Source organism: Phoxinus phoxinus, assembly GCF_949152265.1.
Source record: "Phoxinus phoxinus genome assembly, chromosome: 25".
Taxonomy (NCBI): domain Eukaryota; kingdom Metazoa; phylum Chordata; class Actinopteri; order Cypriniformes; family Leuciscidae; genus Phoxinus; species Phoxinus phoxinus.
Genome location: NC_136900.1, coordinates 3,960,232 through 3,980,314, shown reverse-complemented (window position 1 = coordinate 3,980,314; position 20,083 = coordinate 3,960,232). Strand labels below are relative to the sequence as shown.

General features: G+C 39.6%; 1 protein-coding gene across 2 annotated transcripts in view; it reads right to left on the bottom strand.

Annotated features, from left to right (window-relative positions):
* The window catches only part of LOC306993246 (uncharacterized protein), a 113,291-nt gene that overhangs the window by 62,899 nt on the left and 30,309 nt on the right, over positions 1-20,083 (bottom strand). For both annotated transcript variants that reach the window (XR_013796420.1, XM_079602912.1), the window contains exon 4: positions 14,836-15,012. Coding sequence is in view for 1 of the 2 variants with exons in the window: in XM_079602912.1 (XP_079459038.1) it covers positions 14,836-15,012 (177 nt within the window). In the remaining variant the exon portion in view is untranslated. The remainder of the gene's footprint in view (positions 1-14,835; positions 15,013-20,083) is intronic.

The following is a 20,083-nucleotide window of genomic DNA, read 5'->3' as shown; positions in this document are numbered from 1 at the left end:
TCCGTCGCCATGACTACCGCCGCTATTACTGGCTCTGCCCACGTGCGCGCAGTCGCACACCCGTTTTTAGGTGGGAGTGAATAAAATTAATGAGCCGTGTTTATTGAAGATTAAATACACTTGAGTCACTCAGTTAGTTTTTTATACTCTCTATTTCAGAGTACTTGCATTTTAATTATGTATTGGTATATAAATACAGTTTAAACAAATTTGAATAAAAGTTTTTTTTAGACAATTCTGACCTACCCTACCTTTAATACACCTAGATACTTTTGCTTAGTAATCATTAACATACAGTGCATCCGGAAAGTATTCATAGCACTTAATTTTTTTCACATTTTGTGATGTTACAGCCTTATTCCAAAATGGATTCAATTCATTATTTTCCTCAAAATTCTACAAACAATACCCCATAATGACAGCATGAAAGAAGTTTGTTTGAAATATTTCAAATTTATAAAAAATAAAATAAAAAAAGATCACATGTACACAAGTACTCACCACCTTTGCCATGACACTCAAAATTGAGCCCAGGTGCATCCTGTTTCCACTGACCATCCTTTAGATGTTTCAACAATTTATAGTATAGCCAGCAGCCATATCACCTTGTAGCCCAAGACTGGTCGCCCACTGAAGCTAAGCAGGGTTGAGCCTGGTTAGTACCTGGATGGGAGACCTCCTGATAAAAAACAGGTTGCTGCTGGAAGAGGTGTTAGTGAGGCTAGCAGGGGGCGCTCACCTTGTGGTCTGTGTGGGTCCTAACGCCCCAGTATAGTGACGGGGACACTAAACTGACAAAGAGAACCGTAGTTCGGATAAGACGTTACACCGAGGTCTTGACTCTCCGTGGTCATTAAAAATCCCAGGATGTCCTTCGAAAAAGAGCATTTGCACCCAGGGCATCCTGGCCAAATTTGCCCCTTGGCCTCTGTCCACCATGGCCTCCTAATCATCCCCATACACTGATTGGCTTCATCACTGTCTCCTCTCCACCAGTAAGCTGGTGTGTGGTGGGCGTTCTGGTGCAATATGGCTGCCGTCACATCATCCAGGTGATGCTGCACATTGGTGGTGGTTGAGGAGATTCCCCCTTCCATAAGTGAAGCGCTTTGAGGTCCCAGAAAAAGCGCTATATACATGTAAAATGTAACAAATTACAATTTGATCGGAGTCAAACTGTGGTAAATTCAGTTTATTAGATGTCAGAGCACAAACCAAGCCATGAAGTCCAAGGAATTGTCTGTAGACCTCTGAGACAAGAGTATCGAGGCCCAGATCTGGGGAAGGGTACAGAAAATATTCTGCAGCATTCAAGGTCCCAATGAGAACAGTGGCCTCCATCATCCGTAAATGGAAGAAGTTTGGAGCCACCAGGACTAGAGCTGGTCGCCCGGCCAAACTGAGCGACCGGTGAAGAAGTCAGGGAGTCAGGAAGATGACCAAGAACCCGATGGTCACTCTGACAGAGCTCCAGCGTTTCTCTGTTGAGAGAAGAGAACCTTCCAGAAGAACAACCATCTCTGCAGCGCTCCACCAACCAGGCCTGTATGGTCAAGTGGCCAGACAGAAGCCACTCCTCAGTAAAAGGCACATGACAGAAACAAAATTCTCTGGTCTGATCAAACGAAGATTCAACTCTTTTGGCCTGAATGGCAAGCATCATGTCTGGAGGAAACCAGGGACTGCTCATAACCTGGCCAATACAATCCCTACAGTGAAGCATGGTGGTGGCAGCATCATGCTGTTGGGATGTTCAGGATTATTCAGGATGGAGGGAAAGATGAATGCAGCAATGTACAGAAGTATCCTTGATGAAAACCTGCTCCAGAGCGCTCTGGACCTCAGACTGGGGTGACGGTCTTCCAACAGGACAACACACAGCCAAGATAACAAAGGAGTGGCTACGGGACGCCTCTGTGAATGTCCTTGAGTGGCCCAGACTTCAACCCGATTGAACATCTCTGGAGAGATCTGAAAATGGCTGTGCACCGACGCTCCCCATCCAACCTGATGGAGCGATTGAAAGATTCTGCAAAGAAGAATGAGAGAAACTGGACAAAAATAGGTGTGCCAAGCCTGTAGCATCATACTCAAAAATACTTGAGGCTGTAATTGGTGCTTCAACAAAGTATTGAGCAAAGGCTGTGAATACTTACTGTATGTACATGTGATTTTTTTTTTTGCAAAGATTTCAAACAAGCTAATTTCACGTTGTCATTATGGGGTATTGTTTGTAGAATTTTAAGGAAAATAATGAATTTAATCCATTTTGGAATAAGGCTGTAATATAACAAAATGTGGAAAAAGTGAAGCGCTGTGAATACTTTCCGGATGCACTGTAAACTCAGCTTTAAGGAAAACATGAGACAGTTTTCATTTTGATGATAGAAAAACAATGATAGAGCCCCTTGTGGCATTACTGAGAATAGAACATGTATTTGTATTATGTTATAAATTGCGCTGTTATGGGAATCTGTGTCCATTTATCGGTGTAGATTATGGTTTAGGCAGGCCTAAGAGTGCAGTGTCAATGTCAACAGACAAAATATAAAGCTGGTACTTATTTTGGCTTTTGAACTGTATACACATATAATACAAGGTGTCTTACCTTGTACAGTGTTTCTATAGCATATGATTAATATGTCTTCAGGCATGAACAAAAATAAAAGTTATTCCATGATTAAAAGCCCAAAGCTAAACATGGGAATAGTACATTTTTATTCATAATCTATGAGATTTAGCGGGCCATTTACATATCTAAATGATTTACATATGGTACAGAGACCCTCTAGTCATAAATAATTTAATATCACAACATTTCCTGAAGGAGTAGCTCATCAGGGCCACATTAAACTTTAATTACTCTGTTAACATCACAGTTATGATTCAATAACTTGCTCGGAAAACTAAATGTACCTCAACAGATTACTGAGATGGAAATAATAGCAGTGGACAAACAGACAGAGGAATGGGGGAGGGAGAAAGATGGGAGAATGGATAGAAGCGAAGCCAATGAAGGGATATGTGTGTGTGTGTGTGTGTGTGTGTGTGTGTGTGTATGTGTGTGTGTGTGTGTGTGTGTGTGTGTGTGTGTGTGTGTGTGTGTGTGTGTGTGTGTGTGTGTGTGTGTGTGTGTGTGTGTGTGTGTGTGTGTGTGTGTGTGTGTGTGTGTGTGTGTGTGTGTGTGTGTGTGTGTGTGTGTAAGCGTGCGTGCGTGGCCTAGTAACCTTACATTATGGGGTCAAATTTCTCCAGAAAGATGCCAATATCCAAAATCCTTGTCCTTGCGGTCTCCATGAGGAAAATAGCTTATAAATCATACTAGGTGCTGTCTTTTTATGAAAATCATTGTAAGCGTTTGAAGTTTTCATAAGGTTTTTGGATAGTTACTACATCCTTCTAAATTAATTACTGGCCATTTGGAACAGTATCCTAAAGTGAAGATCATGGTAACCCACTAGTAATGACTCAAGCGTTATACAATCCGTCAGAAGCGATTACTATACAAAACCTTACAAAAACCTCAAAAGTTTATAATGACTTAAGAGTTATAATGCTTTTCACTTTAGAATACTGTTCCAAAAAATTTGTCATTCCTTCTAAAGATTTGGTAATACTTGACTCATTACTAGTGGGTTACCAAGATTTTGACTTTCAAATTAATAATACATTATGGCCCATCCTCGATCTAAGACTGCTGAACCACGTCCTCATGAAATGAAACGGCTGTTCATAATCTTAACGTTGAAACAAATCCTCTCACAATCCCATGTGCCCAGGGGATTTTTTTTTATCAGTGGATCTGAAGGGTGCATAGTTTATTATCCTGATAGCCCCTCATCACAAACCATTCTTGAGGTTCGTGTTTAAAGGAGTGGCTTACCAGTTTACCACCCTACCATTTGGACTGTCAGGGCCAGATGTACTAACGCTTTTGCGCCCACTTCATGCGTATTTGTTACGCAAAGTGCACATAAAACCATGGCGAGGTATGTACGAACGGGACACACCGAGATGAAAGCGCAGACTGCCTGTCGCGGGAACTGAAAATGGCAAAATACGCTTTTCGTGTCATGCATATGCATTGTTGGGATGGTCAAGGGGAAAGTGGGAGTGTCACATAAAGAGATGGGAGGGGAAGCGTAAACTGCACCTAATTATGTATTCTGCGTTATGTACAGAAAAAGCCGGTGAAAGCGCGCCTCTATTTTGCGCTGAAAATTCTCCGCCTCTTAAAAGCAGGTGTAACTTTAGGAAGCGGGTTTCCTGGCATATGCCTCCTGGTGAAATGGCAGCAGTAACCCGAGCAAGATGAAGACATAGGCTAAGGAGACGAGCTGAAAATTATTTTGCCACAAGAATCACACCTTTTCAGTTGAGTGAAAACGAAATCATTAAGCATTACAGATTGAGCAGCTACGCAATATTACAGTTACTGGAAGAAATCAAAGATGACATCGAATCTCCGACTCAGCATTCACATTCCAGCAGTTTTTAAACTCCTTGCTACATTACAATTATTGGCATCAGGATCATTTCAAACAGTCATAGCATGATGGAAAGAGAGGAGGAGGCCCATTCAATTGCGCGTTTAAATACGGGCAATTTACAGTATAGTGTGTGGGGACAGGCGCTGATTACCTGATGAACTGCAGGTTTGGTACATAACACGCACACTGCGGTTTCACATCAATCGCTTTCTGCGCCTTGGTCATGGCGCTATTAACGCTGCGTTTGCAAATGTACGTGCATCTGGCCCTCAGTGGCACCCCGCATTTTCACAAAATTCATGGATGTGGCAGTGTATCCCCTAACATGGAAGGCAACTGAACTATTATGGCATCCTGAACTACCTTGACGAGAGAGGTTTGTGCCCAGTCAATGTCTCTGCTCCTCAGCCAATTAGAGAGTCAGAATCAACCTGGCAATAAGCTCGGTTTCACCCAGCCAGCGAATATCCTTTCTGGGTCCAGTATTCGACTCGGCCCAGATACAGATATTATCGCTGGAGCACTTGTTGAAAATTCAGCGACTCGCCAGGGGTCTTTGTCCCCTTGAGCCATTTCTGAGGTTGCTGGGCCTGATGGCAGCCTCCTCAGTTTGACCTGCTGCATATGAAAGTGACATTTAAGTTAGAGCACACACATTAGAAGTAGTGAGTACTGAACACACTCACACTGCAAACTGTGGATGCACACACCCAGAACCGTGGCCGCCATTTTTACTGTGGAGCCTGGGGAGCGATTGGGGCTCAGGTCAAGTGCCCCTCAGTCATTTCCTGCCGGTATTGAGAATCGAACCTGCAACCTTTGGGTTACCAGTCTGACTCTCTAACCATTAGGCCCTCACCATGCTTTGGCGATCAGGACACTTGATCCTCAGGGTGACCCAAGGCTATGTCAAGGCCCTGGAACCCTGGAGGGCTCTGCAATTGTACCATTCGGGAGTAGATTTAGGGATGGTTTCCAGAAGGAAAGTTTTCACAACAGAGAGCTGAACACGCCTTGCCCCCACATGGTTCTGACTTGGGATCTGTCCACCGTCCTGAGGGCACTTCGAGGTGAATTAGCCTCTAGAATTAGCTGACTTGCGGGAGATATTACCTAAAATTACTCTATTGCTGGCACTAGCCTTAGTTAAGCAAGATGGAGACCAGCAGGTGCCTTGAGTTTGGACTGAATGACTGAGTTTTCGTTTGCTCTGGAGGCTGCACCAAAGGGCTGCCGTTGACGAAGCAAAGACTGAGCTGTTGGATAGGGGTTAAAATTGCGCTGGCCAGGTTATATAATCTGTCATCCCCGCACTAGAGGAGTGGGTCCTGTCTGCTTGAGGGTTAGACTATAGTGTGCTGAATGCAGTGTTGTGTGTAACGTGTTACAAAGTAACGCGTTACAGTAACGCAACTACTTTTCATGTAAAAAGTAGTGTCACGCGCTACTACTGAAATTTTGGTAACGAAACGTAGTTATTTTTTCTATTCGCCACAACGTTACTTTTCGTTACACGGTCTTCTCAGCTGCGCGCTTGCAATAGTCACAAGCTCCACACGGTACGTGACAGGCTGATAGCAGCAGAGCAGTCAATTCTGTGAATTACACTGCGCAAACCAAAAGTAATACTACCCACCGGATGAAGAAGGGTTGGCATTTAAAACACCAAATATTAAGGATTGGCATATCAAGCTAAATTTTTTTTTCGATGATTGTTCGAAAATCCTACCTCTCCCCTAGCCTGGTAATACCAGACTCTGCTACTTCACTTTGCTTCGTAGACAGAGTCTGGCATGGCATAATAGAGAAGTGTTTTCCCTCTCGCTAGGAGGCGCTTGTCTGAAGTTTAAAATCATTGGTTACCCGTAAGCCAATCAGATAAGTTTAGTTAGGACGTATGTTATGCGCCTGTACAGCCGCATCGAACCACAGACATCATGCATCGAACTCAAATCTATGATCGAACTTCCACTGTAAACCTGCTGTAAACACATGATGATGCGAGCGAAATACCGGAGTGAACATGGCTGTAAACGACTTTTGCAGATTATGCAAAGTTAATCTACGCATCCACGGTACAATCACGGCCTCTAAACTTATTTTTGACAGAGTGAAACAAGAAAATATTTTTTCGCCAACTCTCAAATTTAGGATTAGATTTTTTAAACACAGCCAGTGCCGCTGCTAGCCATTTTGGTGCCCTAAGCATAATTCCTTTATGATGCCCTCTACCCCGAGAAGCTTCATGAGGCACACGCGCGGTCTCTTGCTCTCTCTCCCTCTCTGCCGTGCACGCGCTACGCGATTTGGAGCACAGTCTCTGTCTCGCGGGCGCGATCGCTCTAGATTCCGGAGATTTTAACTAATTCGCGGGCATCAGTGAGCCGCTATCAATATTCGGGAGACTCCCGGAACGCAATTTTTCTGGTTCTCCATAACAGAGCGAATTGCATCCCGTGTCTCGTTTCCCATTTCCGCGGTCGTTTCGGTTTTCGATTTCTCTGACCTACAATGTAAAACTCGGCGCTTAGCGTCTACGTCACGGCTCTCAGCCCGCCTTCTGTTCGTTGATTGGCCCGGCCGTCCTAAGGCCGCTGGAAAACTGAAAGATAGGCCGCTGTCTCAGACTGACTACAGGAGCTAAATGAAATTAGCGGAAGTAGGAAGTTTGACGTAGTCAGGCTACCTCTCCCCAACATGCTCACCGGTAAGACGGCGTTCACTCAAATCCCGCTCCGACATAACATTTCTCTGTACTGTAGGCTAATAGGCCTACGTGTTGTAGCCTAGTTATTAAAGAAAACGATTTAGTTTCATATTTATGTTTAAATAAAATATATGTTTTTATTTAATCTATGTTGATTATATGAAAAGTGAAAAGCATGAGTAAGATTATAAGATGCGCAATCGGGAGACAAATAGAGTGGGCAGAAATAATTTTGACCACTTCATTAAATTTGTTTTTGTAGAAAGCCTTTCTTTAAAGTGAATTTCGTTTTGTATTAATTGTATCTTAATTTCAATCAATGTTTCATCAACCAATTCCCTGGATTTAATAAATAAGAAGCAAATATAGCAGGCGATATAATCAGGACTTCTCAGGAGCTCCGCGCAGTGAACTGGAGCTCGTCTCATAATGAACCCAAACTCAGCGTATAAGCTTTGCCTCAAATACCTGAGAGATATACAGCAAGCTTGAAATGTGTACTTTTAAACAAAACTTCAAAATGAAAGAAAACAGACTCTCTGCTTATGTAATCCGTATGAAATGTGCATTTCTCTCTGGCGCGTTCACTACTGCGAAGATCGCGAGTCAGCATCGTCAACTTCATCTTTGCAGCCGACACTGACAGAAAACACTTGTTTATTAATAAACAATTCGCCTTTGGCTAAGCCACGCCCTAGAATGTAGATTGACCAATCACAGTGCAGCCAAGAACGAGCTCCCACAGAGGCTCCGACACTTTTTCACGGCGCTCCATTGACTTCAACGCAGGAGGCTCATATTTTTGGTCTCGGCAGGCTATTACGTCGTCGTTTTATAAAAAATATGGTTAAACGTTGTGCCTGGGGCATTTGTAACACAGATACGCGTTTCCCAGAGAGGTTGGAGGGGGTGTCCGTTTTTCCCCCTTCCCAAAACCGAAGTTAAATACTGACAAGTGTCGTCTTTGGATTAAACTGTGTGGACGTCCTCTCAGTCAGCGAAACCCCTCAAGGATCAACAAGCACACTTTTGTGCTCTAAGATACATTTAGCTTTTAACCTTACTGTGAAGTTATATAGTTAGACAGTTTTATGCTGTTTAGGTTATGATTTCGGTTCTCTGCCCTAATTGTTGATACGCTAGCACACGCTGCTAATAAATACAACTTTATACTCGCGTAGTCCGTTTGCTTTGTAAATAATAACGATTATAGAAGTTAATAGAGACCTACCCAGCTTTGCATGAACAGTGTTTCTCCTGATATTGTGAGTCACAGCCTCCGTCTCGATTAGGATATGCTGTGGTTCATTGTTTGACTGTGACCGTTATGCTTTTGCCTCTATTTGGATGCCTTGTTGTTGCTTGCGTTTCACCGTTTGTCTTGAATAAAGCCTTCAAACGCACACTGCAGACACTTTTGCCTACTTCTATCGGACACTTTATTTGCTGCTTTATAAAAGTTTGATAAAATTTCAGCAGGAAGAGCTGTCACAGCATAAGCCATGTTGATACCAAACCAGAGCCCAGATGAAGTTGTCGGAGGTAGCAACAGTAACTAAGGGGGGCGGGGCTTAGCCAAAGGTGAATTGAAAAGTCTCCTTGCTATATTTGACATATTCATAATCATTACTTTTGCCGGTTCTTTGTGATATTTTTCATGAACGCGTCACCACCGCTCAATAATTAATATTGTTCTTTGGTGTTCACTTTATACAGGTTTTTCAAATGTTATTTAAATCTCAAAATCTCTCTTTTTTTCTAGTTTTCTTTTCTTCTAGTTTATCAATAGGTAGAGCTCATAGTAGAACTGTATGTAGGCCTACACATTTAGGAACAGAGTTTGGGGTTTTGCCCAAACTCAAGCAACATAAAAGTAACATAAAAGTAACGTAAAAGTAACGAGTAACGTAAATAGTTACTTTCCAAAAGGGGTAACTAAGTAAAGTAACAGATTACTTTTTTAAGAAGTAACAAGTAAGGAGCAAACACTACTTTTTAAAAGTAACTTCCCCAACACTGGCTGAATGACACTAAAATATGTTTATATACATCACACTCCCCCGGAAGGTGGTGCTTATCTATGGTGGTTTCAGCTGTATTGGCCCAAGGCTGATATACATCTGAGCAGCTTGCCGCTCTGCCTTAATTTTACCTTATGCAAAGTGCTAATGCCACTGCCCAGTGCACTTTGTTAAGGCCCTTGGATCAGAGCTTGCAGGGCCTCTTCTTTGCCTTATAGGCTTGTACAGTCCTGCGCTAATAACACACAGGGCCCTATCTTACACCCAGCGCAATTGACTTTGTACACCGACGCATGTAAGCACCGAGCGTAAGAGTCATTTATGAGATCCGCCCACAAAGTTACTTGCGTTTTGCATTTTAAACTTGCGTTTCAGATCGTTAAAATAGTACCCACAGTGTCTACTGACACAATGTCGAGTGAACCATTATTGAGAGGGAACGTTTCGGCGTAACCTCGGTCTATCTCTATCTATCTCAGTGAACCAAGATTATGATAAAGCATTTGTAAACACACAGTTAATAATAGTGTTGTTGGCTTTACAGTATCATTTCGAGCCTGAGTCAGATTCTGAAAATTTCACAAAATGTGGATGATCAAGTCGATTGAGCAAAACCAACTTAGCGAACACGACTTGAGCAGAATGTTTCACAGTGGTAAACCGGTGTTGTACTCTCTCAGATTCAGGAAGCTGTCCTCTGTAAAATGTGCTGTGCACAATGAAACTTTTGAGTTTTACAGCTCAGGAACAGCGTTATAAATAAATCTTAACCACTGATTCATAAGTTCATTCATTTCATAGCGCCAAAGAAAGGAGTTTAGCTTTTACATCCAAACAAACAGCATTTCCACGACATGGCGATAACGCTTTTTTTTTACTGAATTTACTGAAGCCTCGTCTACACTCTTTGCATACGCCTTTGGGCCGGCAAAGTGTCTAAGCTGGTATAAGCAACAAACAAAATTTTTTTTGTTACAGTTACAGTTTTAAAAACATGAGTACTATGACCAGGCCAACTACCCATTTTATGAACTCTGGTAAATTATCAGTCAAGAAGTTCTACTGAAGAAGAATTATTGCAATAAACCATAACTATTTAGAAAATTAAATACATCAAGCTCGGAAATTCTACCCTGAACAATACCATTACCAGGCGAGCGTCACGTGAACACAAAATAACATCCCCAAAGCATCTGAGAGCGATAATCAGGTCCCCAAAATGCAATGTGATTCATCTTATACTAATTAAAAAGCTTGCACAGCAACATTAACATATTAATTGAGGTTCGAGCATAGGGCTGTTATGATGAGGAAATTCAAATGAGTCTTTCGAGAACATAGTCGAAATTATGGTAACAGAGGGGTGAAGATAACACACACACACACACACACACTCCTCTTGTACAAATGGCCTTATCTCCAACAGAGGCTCATATGTGTGTGATCTGACATGCCACCCACTTCTATTATCAGACGGCATTTAGAAATGAAAAACCCATTTACTCCCATTTACATCCCGTCTGCCAGCGAGAGAAAGATCTCTTGCCCCGCACTGTTCCCCGGCATTGTCCAAGTGAGAGCGGGACGCAAGGTCAGTGGAATTACCCGGAAACCTCTCACTACACTTGTTCAAAGAGGCGAGCAACAATGGCTTCCTGGCTAGTCGTTTAAGTAGGGCCATTTTCCCATTCGGTAATGTGTTATCTCTTACATATTATGTGTATTGAAGGTGGCATGGCAAAACACAGATGTTTTAGTTAAGAGAAAAATACTTGGCTATAGCGGACACCAACAGTTTCATGGAGTCGCAGGTTTAGGCCATTGATCAGGAATGGTAAAAAAAAAAAAAAAACACTTCTTTCTACAAGAAGTGGCAGTGAGGTCAGGCTTTGATAATCATGAAATCACAGGATAAAGGAAGAATATATGTTTTTTCAGCCTAGATTACTACCAATTGTCTTTCAGCAGGATGTTAGTGGGGATGTCATCGCATTACAAGATGTTTTCCTACGTAAAGCCCGCTATTGTTACGAGTTGCTGGTGGCTGTAATAATCTCACGGCACGGGAAACACAATAACAAAGTCTTCACTTGGAAAATACAAGAATCGAACACATTGAACAACTTCCAACTAAAGCGAGACTGAACAATGAACAGAGGAAACTAAGGGCTTAAATACACAGAAGTAAATAAACAACAGGTGAACATAATCCAATCAGACCCCATAGAAATTAACTAGCAAACAGGGAACGGGGAGCAGAATAAAGACGAAACCAAAACAGAACAAGTACAATTCAAAAAATCTTTTAAGATGATGCAGTTAGAAGACAAAAAAGATAATAGCAGATTGTACGATGTGATCTTAAAGAGATAGACTGTATAAAGTGTGATGAAATGTATAACAAAAGTGCCGTTAATGAGTGCCATTAATCTACTTCATGATGTTTCATATTATATTGATATAATATATTAAAAACATTATTAACATTAAGGCGAGACATGGCAGGCAAAAACATTGTTTTTTTTTCACTGGTCAATTTTGAGATTTTGGGCTATTTGTCTTCAATAACATGTCTTCTTTCAGACTTGTGGTGAAAAAAAGTCCGAAATAACCATTTAGGTCTTTATTTTACTACACTTTGTCTATTTGAGTCTGTAGATTTCTCAGAAATTCAACAAAAGTTGGAGTTCTTAATCAACGCGCTGCTCCGCGATCTCTCTCTGCTTCCTTTAATCTCACACACCGCTGGAAAGCTCTCTCTCTTCTGTACAATGCTGTCGGATCCAAATATGGTCATTTCCTTTTTATCAGCAACCAATCGTGAAAGTACAATGGGCATTTAACTCTAAAAGCGAAATCTCATTGGCTGATGTCAATTTCTGACACCGTGATTGGTTCAGATGCATCACGTGACGCGCTCTGACACTTAGATGTGTGTTTTTGACTGTTTTTCTGCTCAGTTGAAGGCCATAAATACTGTGTTTATAAGTTTTGGTGTGATTTAGGTGGTTTGTATTGTTGTTGCTAATGATTTGATAAGATATTGTGTCAGTAAATAGTGGTTTCCACTAAAAAAGTATGAATTTTTACATTACAAATCTTTAAATGACCTTTAAAGACAAATAAATAAACCCAAAACCTTTTTCTCAAAATTATTTTTTTGTCATAACATCTCAGCCTATGTAGCACCGATGTACACCAAACTCTCCAGTTCTACACTTAGCAGTATTCTGAAGATATGTTCAGAGGGATTTGTTAATAAATCATTCTTGGCCTGATTTATGTGACATTTGAATAAAAAAAATATGGCAAAAATCTATTTTTTTAAGGCTATGGACAGTATATTTTGATTTCCTAGGTAATGAAAGCATACATCCTGAAATCCCTCCGAACATATTTTTTCATCTTGTGTGTAATCAAAATAAAAAAATAATTTTGTACCTGGCTTTATCATATGTTCAGATCTATCTAGCGAAAATATATGCAAAATTGCGCATATTTAATGAGAAAATGCCTAATTTGCATAATTAAACATACAAATTTCAAAAACTTGTAATACATTTTTTTTATGAAGTTGTGTAATTAATCAACTGTGGAAGTTTCATGGTGATATCTATTATTTAAAAAAATGTACCCTATTCACCTGTAGTGTCTCGCCTTAACAATGATTTGGGACTAATATGATGTGATTCTGCGAGTTATGCTCTGTGGCACTGCAAGATTTTGAACTGTGTGTGTGTGTGTGTGTGTGTGTGTGTGTGTGTGTGTGTGTGCACACTCATAGAAAACTGCTTCCGAAATCCATCAGTCATCAAATGCGGGTGGCCGAAGTATATATTGGGCTTAAGATTCACTGCAAAAATGAAACTTCGGCCGCCCGCGTTCTGTGACTGTGAAGTAAACCCAGGCCTTTAGCCTCCCATGAAATCTACCCAAACTCCCACAATGTGACGGCTCTCATGGCATGCGCTGAAAAACTAATATGACTGATGGATTTCGGAAACAGGTTTTTATGAGTGTACTAACACACACCACACACCGTTCGCATAAAAATTCACCGTCACTGAACGGGTCAACCTAGACGATCAAAGACTCAAGATTTACTACGACAATTAAAAATATTAAATACCTTGGCAACTAACTGAAAAATAATATATATATTAGATAAAAACAATAAAAATTACTAAAATGTAAACTAAATTAAAATGAAAACTAATAATGTAAAAATAAAAGCAAATACTTTAATAGTGCCATGGCATAAGTCATAAATTTAGTAATTTAGTAGTATAATTTTGTAAAAATAAAATGAATACTAAAATAATGATGCTACATGCTATCCAAAGAGCTGACCTTAACTTGAACCCAGAAGATTGCTCCAAGCCTGTCCCCTAATGAGAGTAAATGACACCATAGAAGGCAACAAACAAACACACCGCGCTTAAAGCTGTGACCGGCTGTGTGTGTGAACCCAGCACCATGAGATCAACCCACATCCAGAGGGCTAAAACCGTGCTAAGATCTGACAGGCCGGGTTACCACACTCACTGTACGGTTAAGACGTTCACTGAGCCAGGGCAAGCAGGAGCCTCTAAGAGGATTACAAACGACAAGCTGAGAAAACACGACGAGCCAAGGCCAGAGATGCACTTGAGTCTGTAAAGATGAGCATATGCTGTTTGATCAAATAAAACACTGACACTGAAGAGAACGAGATTGTTAGATGTTCTGAAGAATATGTGCTAACCCATTAAAAAACTAATTTTGTGTGAGATTGCCACTTCGTCAGGGAGTTACAACGGTTGATAGGGGGTTGCTAGGAGGTTGCTAGGAGGTTGCTAGGAGGTTGCTAAGATTTGGGATTTTTTCGTTCCAGCATTTGTTCTTAAACGATCAGTGTCTGCGTGTGAGAGACAGAGAGCGGGTTAATGCAGATGTATTTGAAGGTTATGTTTTGCTATTGGCCCTCAGCATATATATACTGTATATATATATTATTATTATTATTTATTTATTTTTTAATCAGCTTTAAGTTCAAAATCACTTTCGTTGGTGTTACTTATTGTTTTGCATGCAGTAAAGCATAAAGTTTGTAGATACCTGATGAATTAATATAATAAAAATAAGTTTGTCAAAAAGACAGTCGAGCTTATTTTCATTTTCCATATCCACGAGTAAAGCTGATGGTGTTTCTGATCAAAAGAGATCACGAAGATGAAACTGCTAATGCTAATCAGAAGAGCGGGAGACACGAGCACCGGGAGATAGATCAGTCAGAATCATAAATCGATGTAATGGAAAAGGCAAAGCGTCGTCGGTGAGAGGATATCACTGATCAACTGAGCGTATACGTGACAGAATAATACACCAGGCTGTAGTCAGGGCCGCGCAGAAACTTGTGAACGATGCGCAGTTGTCTGTCACCGTTTAGTGACGTGTGTGTGTGTATGTGTGTGTGTGTGTGTGATGATGGGTAGAATATACAGTTTGTACACTATAAAAACCATTACGTCTATGGAATATCCCCATTTAGATAGCTAAGTAAACGTGTGTGTGTGTGTGTGTGTGCGTGCGTGCGTGCGTGCGTGTGTGTGTGCGTGTGTGTGTGTGTAGTGCTAACTTTGCAAGAGATGGCCGTTTCACTGATCAGAGATAGGGTGTCACTCTTTAAGGACAGCCGGTCACTGCTGCTGAGTTCAGTGCCATCAGTGGGACTCGCATTGCGACTGGAATCGGCGTGCACCATGTCCTCATGCTTCACAGAGAAATGTATGTCCTCCACCTGGTCTGATGAGACCTGAAATACACACATACACATTCAAAATGTCAGCAACAACATTGAAACTATGTCACTAAATTAATAAAATCTGAATTAGTGGATCATGTCTGTTCAGGCCTGTCCAAAAACAATAAAGATAAGAATAAGGATAACTATATTAGCGTCCAAATTAGCAGACAATATTGTTCTGTGTATTGTAAGCATGCGCTGAAATGTTATCATCTGCAGCTTTAAATGCTTGAGCTAAACCCTAAACCAGTCGTAACCAAGATGTTATTTCTCTCACCTCATATTCTTTCCATCACAAAAAAATAATAATAATTGCGAGCACAAAGTTTCTTGGGAAACCATAAAAGTATTGTAAGAAAAGGCAAAAGCATTTAAATATAATTTGTCCTCCCATTTATTCATTTTTACCATTACCATGTCCCTATAGTTGCGCCGTAAACATAAGATAATACATTTGTATTCAAATAATTAAAAATAGCGTTGAATTATCAGCTTAGTTGCTTACTTTGAATTATCACTCTAAAAAATGCTGGGTTGTTTCAACCCAATTTTGGGTAAAATATGGACAAACCCAGCCGTTGGGTTACATTTTTAAATTACATTTTTAACCCAACGTTTGGGTTGGTCCATATTTGACCCAAAATTGGGTTGAAACAACCCAGCATTTTTGTGTTAACAGTTAAAATGTATATATTCAAACAAGAATAGTACAAAAACATTGTGATTGCCCAACACATCAAAACAGTCCGTCAAGATGAAACACACTTCAGCGATCAATTTCAATAAAACGTGTAATCTTTCAGCTCTCTGTGAAGTCTCTTAAAATTCCCCTATGTGAAGCTATTTATCATATAAAACAATTCTTTTGCGGACATAACGCGACTTACATCTGTTTGTGCCATGGAAAAGAATGAAAAGACTTGCATTACTTGTTGCATGCAATTAAAGCCCCACAAAAAGACACAGGAAACAGTTTAATATCTCATAGAGACTGTAATTACCCGGTGAGCGTCCCATGGGACCTCATTACTGGAACACTCTCATCACACAAACCCTTCTTAAAAACACTCTCCTCCACCAGTAAAGCACACACACTCAAGCCAATAAAAGAGACACATCAATCAGTTTAGTTCAGGTAATTAACACTCCTGCCGCATCTTTACATAATAATGCCACATATTTAAACAATTTACACTATAAACAGCCTAACCATCTCACTGACAGCAATCAGAATAAAGTTGATTGATAATTACATTTAAAGTAACTATGAGAGGATTCAAAATTGAAGAAAAAAAACATTGTGACATAATTTTCATGAAAATAAACACATTTACCTGCCAAATTTTAATGTAATCTCAATATAGTGCGAACTTGTCTGGATACAATGATAAAATAAATAAAATAAAGTCAATATTAATTAAATTCAGTAAAACTCACATACTTCCACACAAAAATGTCTGAAGGATCATGTGACACTGAAGAAAATTCAGCTTTGTTCACAGGAATAAATTACTATTTAAACATATTCAAATGAAAAACAGTTATTTTACATTGCAATCATATTTTACAATATTACAGTGTATACAATGTTACTTTCATAATATTACTGTAATTAAAATGAATGCACCCTTGGTAAGTAAATGAGACTTCTTTCAAAAACATTAAAAGAAATGTAGGGACCCCATACTATTGAACGGTACACTCTAAAAAATGCTGGGTTGTTTTAAACCAATTTTGGGTCAAATATGGTCAAACCCAAATGTTGGGTTAAAAATGTAGTTATAAAATGTAAACCAACTTTCGGGTTTGTCCATATTTGACCCAAAATTGGGTTAAAACAACCCAGCATTTTTTAGAGTGTATTGTATATATATTTTATCTTTACATTTTAATGAGAGTTGAGGTGCACTCTAAAAAATGCTGGGTTATTTTAACCCAATTTTGGGTCAAATATGGACAAACCCAAAAGTTAGATCAAAAATGTAATTAAAAAACTTAACCCAATGGCTGACCCAAAATTGGGTTAAAACAACCCAGCATTTTTTAGAGTGTGGGGAGTAACTGTATACTCAAATTTCATGACGATGTTTTTTTTATGTTTATAAAATGGGCTTAGTTTTCTATATGCAAATGTGTTCAGGTTCGTGAAATTTACCTGGTTAAAAGGTACAATTATTTTGGGGGAATTTGCCTAAACTCTCTCCCTGTCTTCCGCTACCAAACAGATCCCGCCCCAGACGCCAAATCAGGCCTCACTAAACACACCTTGACCACTTCAACAATCAATAATTGGGTATGTTTATAGTTTAATTTCACGTTCATATGTGTAGGGATTAGGTCTATACATAGTTTGTGAAATGAAAGTGTGCTGGGACGAGTTAAAGCCCTGATTAATGTGTCATTGATTACAGGGACAAAAGGGTAATAGTTTCTTTTCACCGCAACTGCATTCGTCTCTAAAACATACAAATGCATCGCCTGTACACTTTTCATCTTCATGCTATTTTGGTTCATCCGAGCAGCAGCATGCACACCGTTGAGATAAAGTACATCTAAAGTTACGAAAGAAACATTTCTCTCCCACCTTCTTTATCGCTGTCCTTTAACAGACCTGTCAAAAACGCCTCTAAAAACTCTGCGGACATGTTCAGTCTGAGGCCTAATTAACTTTGTACAAGTATTCATGTACTGGCGAGGAGGAAACTAAAGCTTCACTTTGCTGGTTTTGATCAGTACCGTGAAGTGAACAGTGGTGTGAACGACAACTGGGACACTGTCACAGCGACTATCTCTGATGATCATGTAGCGCTACACTTCTAAAGGCTCTTCACACATTTTAAGATCCAAGAGTCAACTGAATTGCTCAAATGAGAACAGGGGAGAGATAAACTTGGGGGGAGGATGTTGAATGTAAAATAACAAGAGAATCTCGTGTCAACTGTGCTGCATACATCTGTGACAAATCAAAGGGAATAAACAACGCTGTGATTTCCGCGCACCTTGACAGGCCGAGTGGAGAGCGCGAGCGAACGCGCTTCTGACAGGCGACGACTCCGGGTGAGCCTCCGAGTTACTAAACTCAACTTTTGAAAATTGCGACGCTAAATATGCGATGACATCGCAGCATGAGTCTGGCACATTGAGAGCAGTTTTACCTCGAGCTGCGCTGAAACGATCCACTCGCTTTTCACATCACACCTGAAAGATGTCATGATAGCGCCTCGCGTCCTGTAGACGCCTGCACCCCGCTAGCATCTACTGCTAAACACCCTACAGAGACACACAATCGCTCCTAAACCTTTACAGATCTACACTTTTACAGCATTTGTTTATCCCTGACGTCCACTTACAAAGTTATCCAAGGTCTCTTCCACCAAGTCGTAATTTAGTTGTCATGACCCTCTCTCTGACCATAACGTTCACACGTGAATTTAATTATTATTTGTTTATACATTTTTTGGTATGTCCAACTCAAAAAATCACTTACAGTTATTTATTATTATGATATTTACAAATCCACTGAATTATACATGACCTGTCTACATATCAACGTATATTCCAACAGGAAAAAAAATATATGTGAATGTATATGAAAATGTTAAGTGCTTTTTTCTGTCATTTAAAGTTTTTCACCCTTTTTTAACATATATTTGCTTTCATTGTTCATTTCCAGATATGCTGTAAATTAGTGGAATAATAATGTTTTGTTTATGATTTAAATGGATCTATTTGCGTAGTTGACATTTATGTTAGTATTGTTAGTGCTGTTGTTGTGTACTTTATAGGATCAGATATTTTATTTTTGTCATTTAAAAAAGTTATTGTTGGTTTAACGTAAAAAAGTAAGTTACCTGGTTGCCTTAAAATTTCGAGTTCGTTGAAATAATTTTTTTTAGTTAATACAATGAAGGAGATTGGTTGATTTGACAAAAGAGAAGTTGTGATGACAAATCATGAAAATAATTTTTTACAGTGATATTTTCATGATTTGTTATCACAACTTTTTATCTGTTGTCAAATCGACTCCGATAACTAATGTGTGAAGATAACATACTATTTTGAGTTTCTGTTTATTAAACCATTCTTCTTCATTGTATTAACTCAAATGTTTTATTACAACAAACTCAAAAAATTAAGGCAACAAGGTAACTTGCTTTTTTAAGTTAAACCAAAATTTTTTTTTTTACTGTGAAGTGAGTGGCAACTATTGGCAGAAGTGAATAAATAAATTCCTTATATGTGTGGACTATTCTCAAATAACATCCCATTAAATCTTAAAAATGCTGAAGCATTCACTGAAAGAGGAAATCACATTTCTAAGGAGTGTGAGAGACTTTAATTCTACAACTCTTAGCATGTAATGCTTCAAGAAGAGCCCAAACAATGAGCTGCCCTCTCAGTAAACCATAGACAAGCCTCTTATCCTTTAATTAGACCCCTCACACACACACACACACGTATATGTGGTTTACGGGAAGTGGGAAGGAAGTGTCCTTGAAAACCATGTTTACGTTGTAATACCCATGTCATTATACACACTTGTGTTCTCATTAAACTATAAAGACACACACACACACACACACACACACACACACACACACACACACACACACACACACACACACACACACAGAGTAAAAACACACATAATGTCTTATATATTTCAGAAAAAGTTGTATTTTATGGTAATAACACACCAACTTGAGCATTCACAGTATGTCAACTGTTGTGTGGGGACAGATGTGTTTACTGGAATTTTACAACGGTTTTAAATGTGAATAATCTCATTAGAACTTAGAGTCGGAACTATCGGTTTTATAGAATGAATTATGAATAATGTACTTTGGTTGCTATAACAAAATTAAAAGACATATTGTTATAAACCACTAAGCATTTCTAAAGCATTCACAGACAATGTTAAGTCTGAAGTCTTTAAGTAAAAGCACACAGAGGTGGATTTCATCACACAGTCTATCAAAAAGGAGCTCGAGTAGAAACGTCGCATCCCTTCTGAACACTTGGCAACGTAAATTGTTTATCAGACACTAATGCAGGCGTTTAATCCAATTTGCATTCATAT